Here is a 19,070-nt window from a genome sequence, read left to right as displayed (position 1 = left end):
AATCATTTCGCGCCTTTTTTCCAGGATCCTGTCCACCGGCCCCACTCAGCCCGCTGCCTGTCTGGGTGATCGGAACCCAGGCAGGCCATGGGCTGAGCGGGGCTGGGGGACGGAGCCCCAGACCGGCAGTGCTGCCAGTCTGGGGCTCCAGCCGCTGGCTCCTGCCAGCCGGAGTCCTGGCCGCTGGCCCTGCTCAGCCCGCTGCCAGGCTTGCCATACCACGGCAAGCATGGAGCCCGCTCAGCTCACCATTACCGTACATCTCCTGGGTGCTGCTGGCAGACGCGGTACTGCATTGCTAAACAGCAGCAGCTCTTGCCTTCGCAGCAGATGGTACAGTAGGATTGATAGCCGTCATACCTGGGTGCTCCTGGTAGTCCTCGGTGAGGTCGATCGGGGCGCCTGAACAGACATGGCTATCCTCCTCTTAGAGCACCGAATGAGAGTGACTCCAGGTCATTCTCTTCTTTAAGTTTTGTCTCATGGAGATTCAGTACTGCCTGGAATATCATGTGAGCTGGAGGCTTCTGCCTCAGGCTGCTCTCCCAGCGGGCAGCACTGCGTGGTCGCATCTACCCCAGCCTACCCCTTGCTCCCATGGCTCATGGAGCCTGGACAGTAGTAAGGAGCAGTTCAACTTGTGGAATGACAAATCGAGAACGAGGATTGTACTCTTTGGGCCACGTTACGATTATTTCAGAGTCCTAGATAGCATTTAGTCCTTACAGAAGGCTTCATGAAAATTTTCCCCTGCCCCTAACAAAAATGTTAATTTATCAGAGCAGCTGAAAGGGTAAGGAGCCTGGGACTATAACTTAGAGAGAGCTTCCATATTATTTAACTTATAATTGATATAATTCAAAGTAACATTTCAAAGCGTGGTCTGTTCTAAGACTAAAAATGCAGGAGGGGAGTCAGAAAAAGGAACAGGGACCTGTTTCGGCCCAGGTTCGAACCAGGGACCTTTCGTACGTTAGGTAAACATGATAACCACTACATTACGGAAACCCAACTTGAACATATCCCTCGCGTGGGCCCTATTATACTTTATGTAACGTGTGGTTGTGTATTATTAGTTTGGTATGTCAGGGGGCTTCTCTTTTTTTGCCACAAACTTTGCCAAATGCACAGGAATGTTTTCTCTAGTTGCAGAAGCTACCTGATACAATGTCTATATCTATGGCCTTCCTGCTCACAAAGCAGTCATGCCCCCGCCCAAGGCTGACACATGTGCATGTGACACAGCAACCTGGCTCGAGCAGGAACTCTAGCAAGGCATGATACTTTGCTGTTAAGCAAACACAGCAATTCTTTCCTGTCCTTTGCCACTGAATGCCTCCATGCATTAAGCTGTGCCCTATCAGTGTGGGAGGACTGCATGAGCTCGGAAAACATGTAATCGTGAGTGCAGGTTTTTTGCCTTCCAATCTGTGATAACCTCAGGGATGGAGATGATAGGGAGAGCGTAGAAACATTCTGGGGGGACTGCATGGTCACCTGTGCTGCTGAGTTCACCACACTGGCCAAACAGGAAATGAAATTCAAAAGTTCCTGGGGCTTTTCCTGTGTACCTGGCTAGTGCATCTGAGTTCAGAGTGCTGTCCGGCGCAGTCACAATGGAGCACTCCGGGATAGCTCCCAGAAGCCAATACCGTCAGATTACGTCCACACTACCCCAAATTCTGCCCAGCGATGTCCATTTCAGCACTAATCCCCCCATTGGGGAGGAGTACAGAAATCAATTTTAAGAGCCCTTTAAATCGACAAAAATGGCTTCTTCGTGTGGATGGGTGCAGGGTTAAATCAATCTAATGCTGCTAAATTCGACCTAAACTCATAGTGTAGACCAGGGCTAACGCTACGGTGATTCTAAAATGTAGGCTGCAGCGTTCATTTTCTTAAGATTGACAGTTTCCACAGCTGTGGAACCACTAGAAAGTCTTCTGAATTAAATTTTATTTCATACAAAAACTGATATGTTGCAATTATTGACAAGTCTGGAAGCAATACACCACTGACAAATTGGAATTAGTTATTTTATTACATTTAAATACCACTCTTTTTAACTCCAGACATGATTCTTCTGCACTTTTTGGTAAGTGAAGAAGGAATTCTTTTTTGGAAAGTATTTATTAAATCTTTTACTGAGTACTTAAGCATTCTAACTGTATTAGACTTAACAGTTTTAAGTGGCTAGTATGTTTGGGTGTTGAACATGAGACACTTCGGAGGCCCAATTCTCAGAGTGTATATGCTCAACCCTTTAAAAAATAATAATAATAATTAATAATTCCACTTCCAGATATCCAGTTGGGCACTGAATCATTAGTCTCTTGAACATTTTGGGTTGCCTAATCTATTAACAGGTAGTGGAACTGATTGACTGGGTGTTGTATTTTTCTCCTATGAGGGGCCTGGAAAATCTTCAGTATCTTGTATCTTAACTCACTTCCTCTCCCCCCCCCCCCCCCCAACCTGCTTACCCCTTTTTCATCAAGCAAAGTAATTGTAAAGAGAAAAAGGGTGCACGTTAAACTGGTTTTATGATATAAAATGAACTGTCTTGTTTATACTAGGACTCCAGGGTTCCAGAGTCATTCACTGTATATCACTACAATGGATTGAAGCAGTCCAATTATAATGAAAAGGTATGGCGATCTGAGAGAGAATGAATTGAGACCTGCTTAGGAGAAACCAGTAATCATGACCATGTGAAAGCAGTTCACTGTCTTATGTGAAATGAGTTTGTCAGTGCCATTCCTTGTGTCCATATTGCAGAACTGCCACCACATTTGACACTGAACAGCTAGCCAAGTAAAAAATTTTTGATAGAAACTTGTTTTGCACAAATTTTCTGCTTTCCACAGAAAATTGATTTTCTCCCACCCCCCCCACCCCCCTTTCCCAAAACCAGAAGTATTTCAATTTGGAAATGCTACCTCATACTCCAGTTCTCTTCTATATACCATGCTCTCTGGTCAAACCATATTTACTGTGATACACCAGTCACTCTTTTGCAGAGAGGAGACAATGCATCATGGGAGATGTAGTTGGACCCAGAGAGGAGAATGGGGTTATGAGACAGATGAACTTAAACTCCCATAAAGCACCACAGCAGCATTCAAAATCAAAATTTCTGGTCTTGGCCCAAAAAAATTGATATTCAAATTTCTGTCAAATCAAAGATTATACTTCAAAGGAAAAAACATTTTTCAACCAGTTCTAATTAGCACCTTTTGCTACCAGTCTGAGTAGAGATCACAAGGAATGAATAAACAGAGACAACTACCAGTGAGGAGGTCCTTCCAGAAAATGTATTTTGATTCAATCACCATTTAATGCTGGTTGAAATCAGAATAATTTGGGATTATAAAGTCTTTAGAATTAATTGCTATGGAACTTCCAACAGTCTCATATTCCAAATGTAGGCAAAGGTACTCAGATTATTATGATTGCCTAGCAGGTTGGATTGATTTAAATCTGATTTTAATCATAGGTTGATTATAGGTTGTTACATTTGTTCAGATTGTTAATTGTAACATTTTTATTATGCTTCAAAATGGTGAACGAGGCAGTTCTAATTTACTAATTGACAAGCTTTTGCTTGCTTTTTTCAAGTTTCAATTTCAAATGGAAATTCAATTTAAAATGCACAAATATAGCATTTTAATTTTTTTATTAAATTATTTTAAATGTGTTGCTTACATACAAGAGAAGTTACCAACCTTTATTAAAACTAATTTATTAAACAAAGGAAGCATTTTCTGTAGTTAGTGAATTGACTGATTATTTCTGGTTACCATGTCCTTCAAAATTTTAGAACTAGTAGATCTCATTCTTTCACATTTTGTTTTCCTTTCCAATCTATGAATAACGACTATCTTTCCTGCTTTTTCAATACATAATTGGCTTCTTAAGTTTGAATTAGGTCATTGAACTGAATTTATTGAATGAACTGAATTGAATAAACTGAAGTGAAGAAAACATTCTCTCTGCACCTTGCAAAAGAGACTAGTGCTGTCAAAAGCTGATTTCGCATTTCCAGCAGACTCTGGTGTCAGGTGTTTGAACTGGTGGCAGTCACTGGCTAATGGTTTGACTTTCTTTAAAAATTGTCAGCAATCATGTACTGCTTAGTATTATATTACAGTATTTAATTTTAATGGATTATAATAAGTTTGAGCCTTAACATAGGATGACAATTTCAAATTTAATTGTAAATTTTTTTAACAAACTGATATTTTTATTGAAATGAAAAGTATTTGATTTTTTTAATCTATTTTTATCCACTCTGTTGCCTGGTTATTTTGTATACATATACATGTTTTTTAAAGTTTAACCTTACCCACCATATATTTGTAACAATGATCTTCTAGAGAATTCTGGCTATTATCTTTAAACAATATTGCTGAATTAAACTGACTACAACAAGGGCTTCATAGTATGAATCTAATTAACTCTAGTTGCCTTGAATCCAGGGAATAGGGGACTAGCTGATATTTTGAAAATAAGAGTACAATTAACTTTGGGACAGGTAAGCTGTAGCAGTAGAAGTTATTTTCCTATACCTTTTGTCTACTTTACTTTAAGACCAAAATATTCAAACATGTTTTGCTAAAGTTGGGCACCTAAAGAAGTGACCTGTCTTTCAGAGGTGCTGAGCACCTGCAGCTCAAATTCAGTGCAAGGTGTGGGTGCTGGTCACCTCTGAAAATCATGCCACTTAGTTGGATGGTTAAATTTTATTCTGTGTGTGATTATTCATGAAAGCATGAAATACGAAATATAAGATTTTGTTCATCCTCATTGTTAACCCTTATTTTCTTGTGCACAATTGTATTGGTTGTCAATTTCTTTTCATTTGTTCTGTCTACTGACACGTGTTATGTTAATTCACTCCTCCCTCTTTTCTGTTGCATTTGAATGAAAAATATCAGATTGTTTATAGTAACATGTACCAATATGAGCAAATTTCAGTGCTCTAACTTCATAGTTTCAGAGTAGCAGCCGTGTTAGTCTGTATTCGCAGAAAGAAAAGGAGTACTAGTGGCACCTTAGACTAACCAATTTCTTTGAGCATAAGCTTTCGTGAGCTACAGTTCACTTCATCGGATGCATTCAGTGGAAAGTACAGTGAGGAGATTGGTTAGTCTAAGGTACCACTAGTACTCCTTTTCTTTTTGCATAACTTCATAGTGTTTCCATATATAGAGACGCAGACTTTGGTGCTTCAAAACTATGTTATTACTCACCTGAAAATTTGGTCAAAACATGATTTCTGACTTCCTTGTAAGACTTGTGCTCTACTATAAGGAAAGATTTGTACATGTTTTGCCTGTTGTGCTTTTTCATCTTATCTAAAGCAAATTGAGTTTGTTCAATGAATGGCCTATTGCCTCAGACTTTTTGCATCATTTAAGTTTTCAATTTTATTTTTTTTCTTCTTTGGCCTTTATTGTCAGTATATGAACAGCATGACTAATCTGTGACCTGAATAGAAGTTTCAGGCATCAACACCTACTAGTTAGATACTCTGGATCTCATATTTCAATAAATGTGAACCACTTGTGTAAAACTTTAATTTGATTTGAGTTTTTCCTTTTGTTATGAAAAGCATGCTTTGTGACAAGTGGCTTCCTACACTGTGAAAACAACATTCTAGGTCTATCTTTAAAGGTGTCTCAGGAAATATACTGAAGTAGATCGTTTTATTTTGACAGGTCATGTATGTAGAAGGCACAGCAGTTATTATGGGCTTTGAAGATCCAATGCTACAGACTGATGATACTCCAATAAAGCGCTGTTTGCAAACCAAATGGCCATATATAGAATTACTCTGGACCACGGATCGATCTCCTTCATTAAATTGATGTGTTTAGAAGAAATACTATATTACTGTCTAATGCTTTACTGGGGGATTAAGAATTGGCATTTGCTGAAAGCAGTATACTTGACTGTATGAAACTGTACACTGCTATCATTGATAAATTGTAAATAATGATTACAAACACTTTTCAGTGTTAATTGAAATATTTACTTTTTTTAATCAGATTGATTTCTCTTTATAATAGTTTGTCATTTTTTGGCCATTGTGGTAGTATTGTGAATTCTATTCTTTTAAAAAAGGCCTACTTATACCATCTGAATTTGCCATCTCATAAAGATTTGAAAAATGTCTAATACTGCAGTATCTGCATGTTAGGTATCAAATTAATCTTTCAACAGTAAAGTCATTCTCTGTTTGCTTCCTCTTGAATCTTTTGGGCACGTTTTATTATTTAAATTATACTGGCTTATGTTACAGTATCAATTTGTGGTCTGGGCTGGCCTTGCACTGAATGTTTAAATGAGCTTAAACTCTCTGCAGTTTTTTTTTAAATTTGGCTCTAACTAAACAATTTTACAAAAATGGTAAAATTGGGAATAATTTCTAGGCTCCTACTAAATATAAACCATAAAAGCCGTTTCTAGGCGGTTGTATATTGCTATGGCTTAGCTATCTGGCATGTTAAAAGTGAAGACAGTATGAGGAAAAATAAGTGTGTTAATATTTATTCAAAGTTGTGTAAAGGAAATGTAAAAAATCAACAGCAGGAAGAATTTGTTCTATAATCTTTAAATTGTTCAGATATATAGTATTGCCAAATACTCTTCTCAGTTTGTCCAAACAATGTAAGCCAGCTTTATTGTATGTGTTAAGTGCATGAGAACATCTGTTATTACATGAGTATATGCCTTTATTTATTATCTAGTTGTTAGCCCTAAATAAAAACTTTTCCCTGAACTATGACCTAGCACTTTCAAGTTTATTTTTTCAATCTGACCTGTTTACTTCCTCTTCAATTTCTTTGTATTGAAAAAATAACTGGAGAGTAGAGGAGCTAAAAATGGACAACTTTTGAAGTAGAGTGATCTCTTGTGGATATAAACACAAGTTAAAGATAACTAAAGGATCACTTTAGTGCAGTTGACCCACTTAAACTTTCTGTTCACAGACCATAAATGCATAGCGTATATTAATATCAAGAGGGCTGAGAATTCATGTTTAGAAATTTATTTTCTCCACAATGTTTAGGTGGGGATACTTTCTTTTTATGTATAAATAACAGCATGAGTTAGCTTGTTTCCCCATTAAGTGGACTTGTGCTGTTTGAATTGTCAAACCAAAGAATCTAACAAAACACCTGTATATTGGAGTATTTTCAGTGTAAGTTATGTAGTAATGGCAGAGAGAAATAACAAGCTTGCCTGCATGGCATTTTCAGTTATATCCTCTGTATAAGCATAGAACCAGCTACTAGATTTACATCTGGAAAATGTCAGCAGTGAAGTGCTACTCCTGGCTACATCCACATATTCATTCCAAATACTTAACTCCGTAATTAACACTGCTCCCGAGTGCAATATTGACAGCACTGAGAGTATCTCAGTTTCAAAAAACAAGAAAATAATGCAGAATTATATTTTCCTGAAAAATTATCTTCTCATGGTCAGTAACAATTTCAGAACTTTTTAAAAAATAGCCTTTCATGTATCTGGAACCAAGTTTAAAATGTCCATTTATCTGATTCAAATTGGAACATGAATATTTTTCACATGTGAACCTGATCACATAAATGGGAATAGCTGTAGTGCATACCCTCTCTATCGAGGGAACTGTCTTGTAACCAGCTTAAGTGGTCTGGCACATCCCAGCTTTCTGTGCCCCTACCCTGAACCGGGCAGAGTGCCACTACTTCATGCCATCTAAGGGTATGGACTCCTTGTTTACCCACCCACCCCCCAATTCGCTCGTGGTTCACACGGTGACTGACCAAGCCTGCCAGCAACATCCCAAGGCCACCCCTCCTGATCAGGTGATGAAGAAATTTGACCTTCTGGGGTGCAAGGTCTGCTCTTTTTCAGGCCTTCAATTATTCATTGGCAACTACCAGACCATCCTGGTGAAGTACGACTTCCTCTCTTACTCCAAGTTGGTGGAGTTCCAGGCCTTTCTCCCACCAGAGCAACAGCAGGCTTTTCAGGCCCTGCTGGATGAGGGCAAGCTAGTTGCCAAAGTGGCCCTCCAAGCCACGATTGACACTGCGTCATGCTCTCTGGCGCACAGGATGGTGCTCTGCCGGGATTCCTGGCTTCAACCCTTCAGCTTTCCCAAGGAGATCCAGACTGCCCTAGAGGGCCTCCCCTTTGACAGCCACAAACTTCAGTGATTAAATGGACAAGTTCTCCACTCTCTTAAGGACTCCTGTGCCACCCTCTGGTCACTCTGAATCTACACCCTTGCCCCAACTTGCAGGCAGCAGTGCTTGTCCTCCTGACTATGCCCTCGCACTGCCTACCAGCCCTACCCTCAACACGGCAAGATCCATCTCGCCAATGCCCGTGCACTACTCTGCCACCACCTGCACCTTCCCTCAATGTCCATCCAAGTAATCCTTTTGTTTCTTCCCCCAAGATCCAAGAAACTCACTCCACCCCTTCTGCAGCACCTCAGATTGTTTTGGGGGGCTGTCTTGCCCTGTTTGCCCACATTTGGAGCAAGATCACCACTGGGTGCTGGATATTGTTCACCAGTTGAGTTCCTCTCCTTGTCGCCCACCCCATGAGGACCCTGGGGATCCTTCCCGATGCAGTCTTGGGGAGGAAGCAGACACCCTCCTCTGGAAGGGTGCCATAAAATGCGTCCTGCACTGCCATGGCTGCTTCTCCCCTTATTTCCTTGTTCCAAAGAAAAGGGGTGGCCACCGTCCCATTCTGGATGTCTGGTCGCTGAACAAATGCATACGCAAGTTCCACTTCTGGATGGTCTTGCTCCCCCTCATTATCCTGGCCCTCCCCCATGGAAGCTGGTTCGCAGCTCTTGATATGAAGGATCTATATTTTCATATAGACATCCACCCCACTCATCACAAGTTCCTCTGCTTCACCGTGGGACACTCCCACTACCAGTTCTGGGTCCTCCCCTTTAGGGCAGCCACTGCTCCCTGCATCTTCATGGGTGTAGTGGAGTACATGAGCTATCTAGACCACTAGCTATTCCCCTATCTAGATGACTGACTCCTAGTTGCAACATCTCTCGACTGCCTCTTCACCATTATCCAGACCTACCTGCAATCTCACCTTCATGGGCCACACATGGCCTCTCTTGCAGCCCGAGCCTTTCTCCTATCAGATCGATTCACCATGCTCATTGCACAACTACACCACCTTCTGCATACACACATCCAGCAGTGCCTCTTCCTCCTTGGCCACATAGCAGCCTGCACCTCGGGCACGCTGTATGCCCACCTGCATTTGCTCTGCCTCCACCTGTCTCTAGTGGGTCTACAACCCACAGTTGGAGCACCTGGACAAGCCAGCCCTAATCCCCATCTCCATCTTGGCTTCCCTCCTCTGCTGGTGGAACCCATCCATGATCCTGGCCAGCATTCCTCTCACTCTCCCCTTGTTCCACACCACTCACCATGGACACCTCACTTGTGGGGTGGGGCACTCACTTGGAGGGCCACACAGCCCAGGGCCTCTGGTTGCCCAGGGAAGCACAGATGCATATCAACATCCTGGAACTGCAGGCCACCCACCTTGCTTGCCAGACACTCCTGCCCCCATCAGATCCCACCACATTCAGTTGCTCTCTGACAACTTGACAGCAGTTGTATATGTCAACAAGTGGTCCCCCTCCCTCTGCATGGAAGCCATCCTCTGGAACTGGTGGCTCAGGCACGAGGTCACCCTCCATGCTGTGCACCTCCCAGGCACCAGCAACTCTCTGGCAGACATATTCAGCAGGTCCTTTTATGCAAATCCTGAGTGGAAGCTCCAGGACCTCACACTTCACTCAGTCTTTTGCCAGTGGGGCACTGTGGCACTCTGTACCTTAAGCAGCACTCTGGAACCCCCATATTCACCCCTGTCATAATAGATATATTTCATACAAAGCATACCATGTAAGGAATCACATGAAAGGTCATGATCTGCTGAAACCCATTGTTCTGTCCAGATAGGTGTACCGTTAGTGTGTATGAAGTTATGAGATTTTTTTCTGTATGGTTGTTACAACTTTATTTCAGTAAGTTTGAGAGTCTACTGCTAGTTCCCCAGTGACAACAAGAGTGGTGATTCACTCACAGGAGGGCGATCAGTGACCATTAATCAGCAAGGGAGTTGTAAACAAGGGATTTACAGTTCTGCGATAGGAGCACCACACAATGGGGGATTGCTCAACTCGGACTCAGCAGAGCCCACCAGGACATGTTTGGGTAAGTTTCTTTCCAGGGACTGCGGATATAAAACAGGACAGTGGCATCATGCTTTTACCTTTCTCCTCCCTCACCATCTCTGAAAGAAACAAGAATGCTGGGAAGACAACAACTTGAACTGAGGAGACTGGTCCCAGGCTTAAAGGGAAAGTCTGTGGATTAAGAACTGTAACATACCTGCAACATCAAGTGGGGTGAGAAACTGTTTGGTCCAAAGACTGCCTAGTCTAATAAGGTTTAAGATTTAAACTGTGTGCTTGCTTTTATTTTTTGGTAACTATCTGACCTTTTGTGCATACCACTTAAAATCTATCTTTTTCTATAGTTAATCTGTTTTTATATTTTACCTAAAACAATGTGTTTTGCTTGGGAAATCTCAGCTCAGTTTACAGCTCAGTTTAGTGTGTCCCCTCTCCACATCAAGCGGGAGTGGACTAGGTAATAAACTTACACTGGTCACGCTTCTGACCAGGCCAAGACAGTACTGTTTTGGGGTGCAAGGTTGGGGGCTTGGGAGATTTGCTGGTGCCTTTCTCTGTGTGATTCATGAGTGGCTATGGGAGCATTCACGCAATTTAACTGGGTGTGGAGTTCCCTATGCTATTATATTGAGTGATAACAGAGCCTAGTGGGGTTTGCTGCTTGTCACTATCAAAGCATTAAGAGAGACAGCCCAGGCTGGAGAGTTAAGTGGTACCCCAGTTCCAAGATGTACCCCGGGATCCCATCACAGGCACACCGCACTGGAATCTCTTCACAACAGCCAAGAACCACAAAATTCCCCTCTTCTGCTCCACAGGAGCCCTCGGGCCGGGCTCACAGGCCCATGTCCTTCTCCTTCCCTGTACCACCAAACATCACTATGTCTTCCCACCCATTCCCTTGCTCCCACAAGTCCTGTGCAAGGTACAGCAGGATCACGCAACAGTCTCTCATAGCTCCCTCCTGGCCTCACCAGTATTTGTTCACCAGTCTCCTTCACCTCTCCGCTTGCCCCACAATTGGCCTTCCCACCCTCCCGTATCTCTTCACACAGGTGCATGGCTGCCTGTGGCACTCCAACCCAGGCCCGCTCCACCTTACAGCCTGGTATTTGAATGGGGCTCACTTATAGACAGGGTGTGCTCTGCCCCCGTGCCTGACATCCTCACTCACAGCAGATGGCTGTCTATTACAGCCTGCTACCAAGCTAAATGGCGAGGCTTCGTTACTGGGTACACCATCACTGCTACCCTCTGGACTCAGTCTCCATTCCCACCCTTCTGGACTACATCCTCCACCTTCAACAGTTGGGCCTCACCTGCTCCTCGACGTCCACCTGGCAGCACTCAGTGACCTCCTCCCTGCTGTGGATGGGTTTTCTGTCTTCACTTACATGACTACCGCCCACTTCCTTCACGGCCTCCTCCAACACCTTCCCGTCCATGCAGAAGCCTATTCCCTCTTGGGATCTGAATCTGATCCTCTCCGCCCTCACGAAGCCACCCTTCATAGATATTTAGGTCAGAAGGGACCATTATGATCATCTAGTCTGACCTCCTGCACAACGCAGGCCATAGAATTTCACCCACCATTCCTGCAAAAAACCTCACACCTATATCTGTGCTATTGAAGTCCTCAAACTGTAGTTTAAAGACTTCAAGGAGCAGAGAATCCTCCAGCAAGTGACCCGTGCCCCATGCTACAGAGGAAGGTGAAAAACCTCCAGGGCCTCTTCCAATCTGCCCTGGAGGAAAATTCCTTCCTGACCCCAAATGTGGCGATCAGCTAAACCCTGAGCATATGGGCAAGATTCATCAGCCAGATACTACAGAAAATTCTTTCCTGGGTAACTCAGATCCCACCCCATCTAATATCCCATCACAGGCCATTGGGCCTATTTACCATGAATATTTAATTACCAAAACCATGTTATCCCATCATACCATCTCCTCCATAAATTTATCGAGTTTAATCTTAAAGCCAGATAGATCTTTTGCCCCCACTGCTTCCCTTGGAAGGCTATTCCAAAACTTCTCTCCTCTGATGGTTAGAAACCTTCGTCTAATTTCAAGTCTAAATTTCCTGGTGGCCAGTTTATATCCATTTGTTCTTGTGTCCACATTGGTACTGAGCTTAAATAATTCCTCTCCCTCTCTGGTATTTATCCCCTCTGATATATTTATAGAGAGCAATCATATCTCCCCTCAGCCTTCTTTTAGTTAAGCTAAACAAGCCAAGCTCCGTGAGTCTCCTTTCATAAAACAAGTTTTCCATTCCTCGGATCATCCCAGTAGCCCTTCTCTGTACCTGTTCCAGTTTGAATTCATCCTTCTTAAACATGGGAGACCAGAACTGCACACAGTATTCCAGATGAGGTCTCACCAGTGCCTTGTATAACGGTACTAAAACCTCCTTATCCCTACTGGAAATACCTCTCCTGATGCATCCGCATTAGCTTTTTTCACGGTCATATCACATTGGCGGCTCATAGTCATCCTATGATCAACCAATACTCCAAGGTCCTTCTCCTCCTCCGTTACTTCTAATTGACGCATCCCCAGTTTATAACTAAAATTCTTGTTATTAATCCCTAAATGCATGACCTTACACTTCTCACTATTAAATTCCATCCTATTACTATTACTCCAGTTTACAAGGTCATCCAGATCTTCCTGTAGTATATTCCTGTCCTTCTCTAAACTGGCAATACCTCCCAGCTTTGTATCATCCGCAAACTTTATTAGCACACTCCCACTTTTTGTGCCAAGGTCAGTAATAAAAAGATTACATAAGATTGGTCCCAGAACCGATCCTTGAGGAACTCCACTGGTAACCTCCCTCCAGCCTGACAGTTCACCTTTCAGTAGGACCCGTTGTAGTCTCCCCTTTAACCAATTCCTTATCCACCTTTCAATTTTCCTATTGATCCCCAACTTATAGAATTTAACTAATAATTCCCCATGTGGCACAGTATCAAATGCCTTACTGAAATCTAGGTAAATTAGATCCACTGCGTTTCCTTAGTCTAAAAAATCTGTTACTTTCTCAAAGAAGGAGATCAGGTTGGTTTGGCATGATCTACCTTTTGTAAAACCATGTTGTATTTTGTCCCATTTACCATTGACTTCAATGTCCTTAACTACTTACTCCTTCAAAATTTTTTCCAAGACCTGGCATACTACAGATGTCAAACTAACAGGCCTATAATTACCCAGATCGCTTTTTTTCCCTTTCTTAAAAATAGGAACTATGTTAGCAATTCTCCAATCATACGGTACAACCCCTGAGTTTACAGATTCATTAAAAAGTCTTGCTAATGTGCTTGCAATTTCATGTGCCAATTCCTTTAATATTCTTGGATGAAGATTATCTGGGCCCCCCGATTTAGTCCCATTAACCTGTCTGAGTTTCACTTCCAGCTCAAATATGGTAATATCTACCTCCATATCCTCATTCCCATTTGTCATGATACCATTATCCCTAAGATCCTCTTTAGTCTTATTAAGGACTGAGGCAAAGTATTTGTTTAGATATTGGGCCATGCCTAGATTATCCTTGACCTCCACTCCATCCTCGGTGTTTAGCGGTCCCACTTCTTCTTTCTTTGTTGTTTTCTTATTTATATGGCTATAGAACCTTTTACTATTGGTTTTAATTCCCTTTGTAAGGTCCAACTCTACTTGACTTTTAGCCTGTCTCACTTTATCCCTACATGTTCTGACCTCAATAAGGTAGCTTTCCTTGCTGATCCCTCCTTTCTTCCACTCCCTGTATGCTTTCTGCATTTTCTTAATCACCTCTCTGAGATGCTTGCTCATCCAGCTTGGTCTACGGCTCCTGCCTATGAATTTTTTCCCCTTTCTTGGGATGCAGGCTTCCGATAGCTTCTGCAGCTTTGATTTAAAATATTCCCAGGCCTACTCCACCTTTAGATCCATAAATTCTTCAGTCCAATGCACTGCCCTAACTAATTTCCTTAATTTTTGAAAGTCAGCCCTTTTGAAATCAAAAGCCCTAGTTGTAGATTTATTTTTGTTAATCCTTCCGTTCAGTTTGAACTGAATTAGCTCATGATCACTTGAGCTAAGATTATCCCCTACAACCATTTCTTCTATGAGGTCCTCACTACTCACCAAAACCAAATCTAAAATGGCATCCCCTCTAGTCAGTTCAGCAACTACTTGATGAAGGAATCCATCAGCTATCGCATCTAGGAAAATCTGAGCCCTATTATTATTACTAGCACTCGTCCTCCAGTCTATATCTGGGAAGTAGTCTCCCATGATCACACATGATCAAACCCCTTGCGGCCTGCTCTCTTGCTCATCTCTCCATGAAGGTGGTAATCTTGGTGGCCATCACCTTGGTGAGATGGGTTAGCGAGCTGGTGGCCATGACAGCCGTCCTGCTCTTCACTGTCTTCCACAAAGACCAGGTCTCCCTGTGCCTGCCCCGCAAATTTCTCCCAAACATGGCTTCCCCATTCCACCTCAACCAGTGCATACACCTCCCAACCTTTTACCCTAAACCACACGCATCCCCATCGGGCACACCTGTTGCACTCTCTCAATGTCCGTCGGGCCCTGGCCTTTTCTCTCCAACGCACCTGCGCCTTCTGTGCCTCGCCCCAGCTCTTCCTCACTATCGCAGAGCTCTGAAAGGGCCTTGCAGTCTGCATTACCTCTCTAAATGGATCTTCTGTTGTATTGAGGAATGCTATGTGCTCTCTCATATTTTTCCCCAGAGTCACGGCCCATTCCACATGGTTGCATGCTGCCACATTGGCATCCCTTGCGGACATACCATGGCAGGACATTTGTAGGATGGCCACGTGGTCCTCCGTCCACACCTTTTTCCGCTCACTGTGCCATCACCTCTACGGCAGTGGCAAATGTAGCAAATGTAGCAGTAGGCTGCACTGTCATACAGACTGGTTTCTTGCATGTCCGCACAACCACCCCGCACGCTGATCTCTGCTTGCTACTCTCCAATATCTGGAATCCATATAGGGACCATCATTTGAAAAAGAGGAGGTAACTTACTGTAACTGGAGGTTCTTTGAGATGTGTGGTCCATATTTGGATTCCAATACCTGCCCTCCATTCCCCTGTTGCGGACTCTATCACTTGCTGGTAAGAGGGACCTGGGGCAGCGTTGACCCGCGCAGTCTCAAAACCTCGGATGCATCACGTGGCCGATGCATGTGCGGGTCAACAGACACTACTACGAACAGTTCTGGTGCATGGCACGCATGTGCATCCATGCCTGGAATCCAGATAGGGGTCACACATCTCAAAGAACCTCCAGTTACAATAAGTAACCTCCTCTTCTTGCTTAGCCATGCAGACCTTAACCACCTATTTTTTTGTTCCATCTGTTCAGCTATCAAAGAGTATATTCCTGCTTCAGAATAAAATTGTGATCTGGTGGGAGAGGGGTAGGATTGGGGAGCTCAGACTTGTCCAAACAGCCCCACTGGGGCTCCCAATACCCAAGTCAGTAGAGGGATTAGGGGAGATGGTATAGTTGATGGATCTGTATGGAGCCCTGTAGATTCATCAGGCCATGCCTATACTTCCTGGTAAATCAGCAGTGCTGTGATTGATGCAGCGGGTGTCGATTTAGCAGGACTGGTAAAGACCTAAGTTTGATGTCAGAGCACTCTCCTCTCGATTTCGGAATTCCAGCTCCCCAAGAAGAGTAAGGTAAATCAGTAGAACAGCATCTCCCATTGACACAGCGTAATGTAGACACCACAGTAAATTGGCCTAAGCTATGTCTACTTCAGTTAATGTTATTCACGTAACTGAAGTAGCATAACTCTAGGATGACTTACCGTGGTAGTGTAGACCAGACCTCAGTTATCTCCACAAATACTACCAGGTACGAGGGGGCGAATGTTGCAGCAACAAGAGCTACTGCTGACCTCCTAGAGAGTCCTTCCCTCCATAACACAACCCATTACTTGTCCTGGCTAATGGTGTTAGTTTACCTTGTAAACTTTGAGGTTAAACTGTAGTCCAGCTCTATATTTTTGGAATAAAGAAGCAAGCTAGCACAACTAATGAAACATAGACCTTCCCTCCAGTTTGTCTTGGACATTTAGCAATGTTTAGGGAAAAAGCAAAAGCACAACCTGTTTAATAATTTTTCCTAGACATAAAGAAGGATCTGGAAGTATTATGGAGGGAGGAAGCAGGAAAGTTTGCATATAGTGGTTCTGCCCTAGATTGTTAGAAACATTGTTTGTATAATATTTGGAGGATTACTGTATCTTGTATTTTTGGCTCCTTATATTACCTAGAACAATAAAAGTGCTTTTATAATTAAATACTATTTGAATATAATCCTGTTAAAGGTGCCATTTATAAAAGGAGCATATGTAAATTGCAACACACAGGTCAGCGTTTAGTTACTATTTAATACCAATGACCTTATGAATTAAAATATGTTCTGTAACAAATAAGAACTAGTGGTGCTAAACTGTAAAACGGCTTATATATCAAAAGAGCAGGTAGTTAACTAACAGTGTAAATACTCCAGACCATGGGTTTAATGCCAAAAAAATCACACAGTGGGTAGGTTTAATTTACAGGTAAAAATTTCAGCATGATCCAGGGAGGAAACCCAAGTGCCCAATTGGCAGTCTGACCTAGTGTCCACTGCTGGACCATGCTGTGATCCTGGGGCAATTACTGCATCTCTGAGCACTTTGTTCCCACTCCTACTTGTCTTACCTCTTTACACTGTAAGCCCTTCAAGGCAGGGGACTGTTAATACATAGGTGTATTATGCCTAGCACAATTAGGTCCCTACATCAGATGGGGCTTCCAGGCACTGCTCTAATACAAATCATTGCAGCCTTTCTGTGTGTTGAGGAAATAGTTGCAATTTAACTGCCATAATTAATAAGAGGAGGGAGGAATACTGTACTCAGACTGATCTCTTATAATAAACCACTGGGATTAACATTGTTCCAAAAAATGCTTTTGTTGTGTTTTGCTTTCTTGGGACCTGAAACATGTCAAGTATCCAGTGTAACTCCCACCCAATACCTGTAAATATGCATATTTTACTCTACAGGGACCACACTCTCCCATGTACAGTAAATCTTATGTTTAAATCTAGCTGGCCAGCTTGAAGGCTTCCTAAATTTCAACCAATCTTTTCACTCATTTAACATAACCCTCTTTGGCTTTGACCTGCTCTCCACTACTTCTCTTAATTGGGATGATGAATTTAGAGCTTGGAGAAATGAGTAGGGCCTGGGCATATAGCAGTGTAAAAATAAAATATCATTAGGGAAACCTCTATGACTGCATTTTAATCCTGACCCACAATGCCTGTGCTATTGCAATCTTTGGGGTGTTTTGAGCAAAAACTGTAAACAGTCAATCTAAGTTTACATGAGGATATAGGATGGCTCAGAGGACAGGGGGTTTGGCATTGATTTTGTTTATAAATACCAAATATAGCTTCATCAGACACAATAGTATTTGCATGCAACATTAATCTAAAAGAAACACAAGAGACTGCAAACTTAAGTTACTGGAGACTTTATCTGCTCCTTCTCAAGAGTCAATACTTTGGCATGGCATCCTGACCTCAGTTCCCAGGCAGAATCTCGCTGTGGCAGAATTGCAGCTAGGGTATAAGGGAAAGAGCTAAAGGATCTTGGAAAGAGGTTAGAATCCTGGGGAGTTGGTGAAAAAGCTCAGTACATAACGTAATGAGTTTTCACTTTTTTCTTAATTGAGCTAGCATGAGCAACAAACTGCAGATTTTTTTTTCTTCAATCCAGGGGTGCCAGAGCAGTCTGCCCCTCTAAAGAGGTAGGGAGAGTGCTAATATGACCCAAGATGCAGTAGACCAAGGTGGCTTATGGGGGAAATGCAACTTAGGTAGAGCTCCTTCTTCTCCAAATTAAGGGTGCTTCATACTTCTTCCCTATCTAAAAGCTGTCAGCCTGAGGCTAGCTGTCTGTGTGTATGCTCTAATATGGGGAATCCCAAAGATTCAGGATGCTTAGTATGAAGGTTAATGTGAACATGCAATTTTTAGCAGCTGTGGCATTGCTAATAAAGTACGGTTTTCTCCTCTTCTCTCACTGCCTCATGATTGTCATGTTTCCAAGACACAATACTGCATACTAAATTGCTCCAATTACAAACTCCCAAAAGGCTTCATTACTATAGAAATCCCTTTAACTAGTAAATAAATAACTGAGGGAAATGGTAAACTTGTCAAGGTGGATGGACACCTAGAGTGCACTTTCAAAGTGCAGTGAAAGGGGTTAGCAGCACAACTGCCATCAACATTAATAGGAATTACTCAATTAAAACCCTGTGCAGTGCTTTGAAATATTTGTTGTCTTGATGCTAATAGTTAGATTATGCCACTAATTACACAAATAGTAAGATTAAAGCATTGTGTAAAGACCTTTTATGAGAAATTCAGTCTTTAGTCCTTAGGCAGAAACTCCACTGGAAGTTTTAGTAGATTTTAGGGCCAGAGGGACCATTACAAAATCATCCGATCTCCTGCATAACATAAGATCTTGAATATCACCAGTAATTCCTGCATTTTGCCTGAGTAGGGACTTCAGGATTTGGCTCATTCAATTGAACCTTCCAAATGGCTTTTTTGATCATGTAAGCAGACACTGATTGACTTTTAAATGCAGTTTGGCTTTATGTTCTTCAGACTCGCATCAAGGCAGCTACAGCTTTCCCTCCTCTGGCTCTGTTTCTAATGTCAGTTTAAGGCTTTTTTCCTAATCATTAAAGCAATTAATGGATCAAGCCCAGATACGGGAAAGACCACATTTGA

At 42.5% G+C, this 19,070-nt stretch overlaps 1 protein-coding gene across 1 annotated transcript in view; it reads left to right on the top strand.

Annotated features, from left to right (window-relative positions):
- MINDY3 (MINDY lysine 48 deubiquitinase 3) overlaps window positions 1-6,790 on the top strand; it is a 99,058-nt gene extending 92,268 nt beyond the window's left edge. The window contains exons 14-15 of the mRNA XM_077808156.1: window positions 2,577-2,648; window positions 5,721-6,790. Coding sequence (XP_077664282.1) covers window positions 2,577-2,648; window positions 5,721-5,870 — 222 coding nt within the window. The 3' untranslated portion in view covers window positions 5,871-6,790. The remainder of the gene's footprint in view (window positions 1-2,576; window positions 2,649-5,720) is intronic.
- Window positions 6,791-19,070: the final 12,280 nt, after the last annotated feature.

The sequence above is a fragment of the Eretmochelys imbricata genome, chromosome 2, assembly GCF_965152235.1.
Source record: "Eretmochelys imbricata isolate rEreImb1 chromosome 2, rEreImb1.hap1, whole genome shotgun sequence".
Lineage (NCBI taxonomy): Eukaryota > Metazoa > Chordata > Testudines > Cheloniidae > Eretmochelys > Eretmochelys imbricata.
This window is presented reverse-complemented; position numbering and strand designations above follow the sequence as displayed.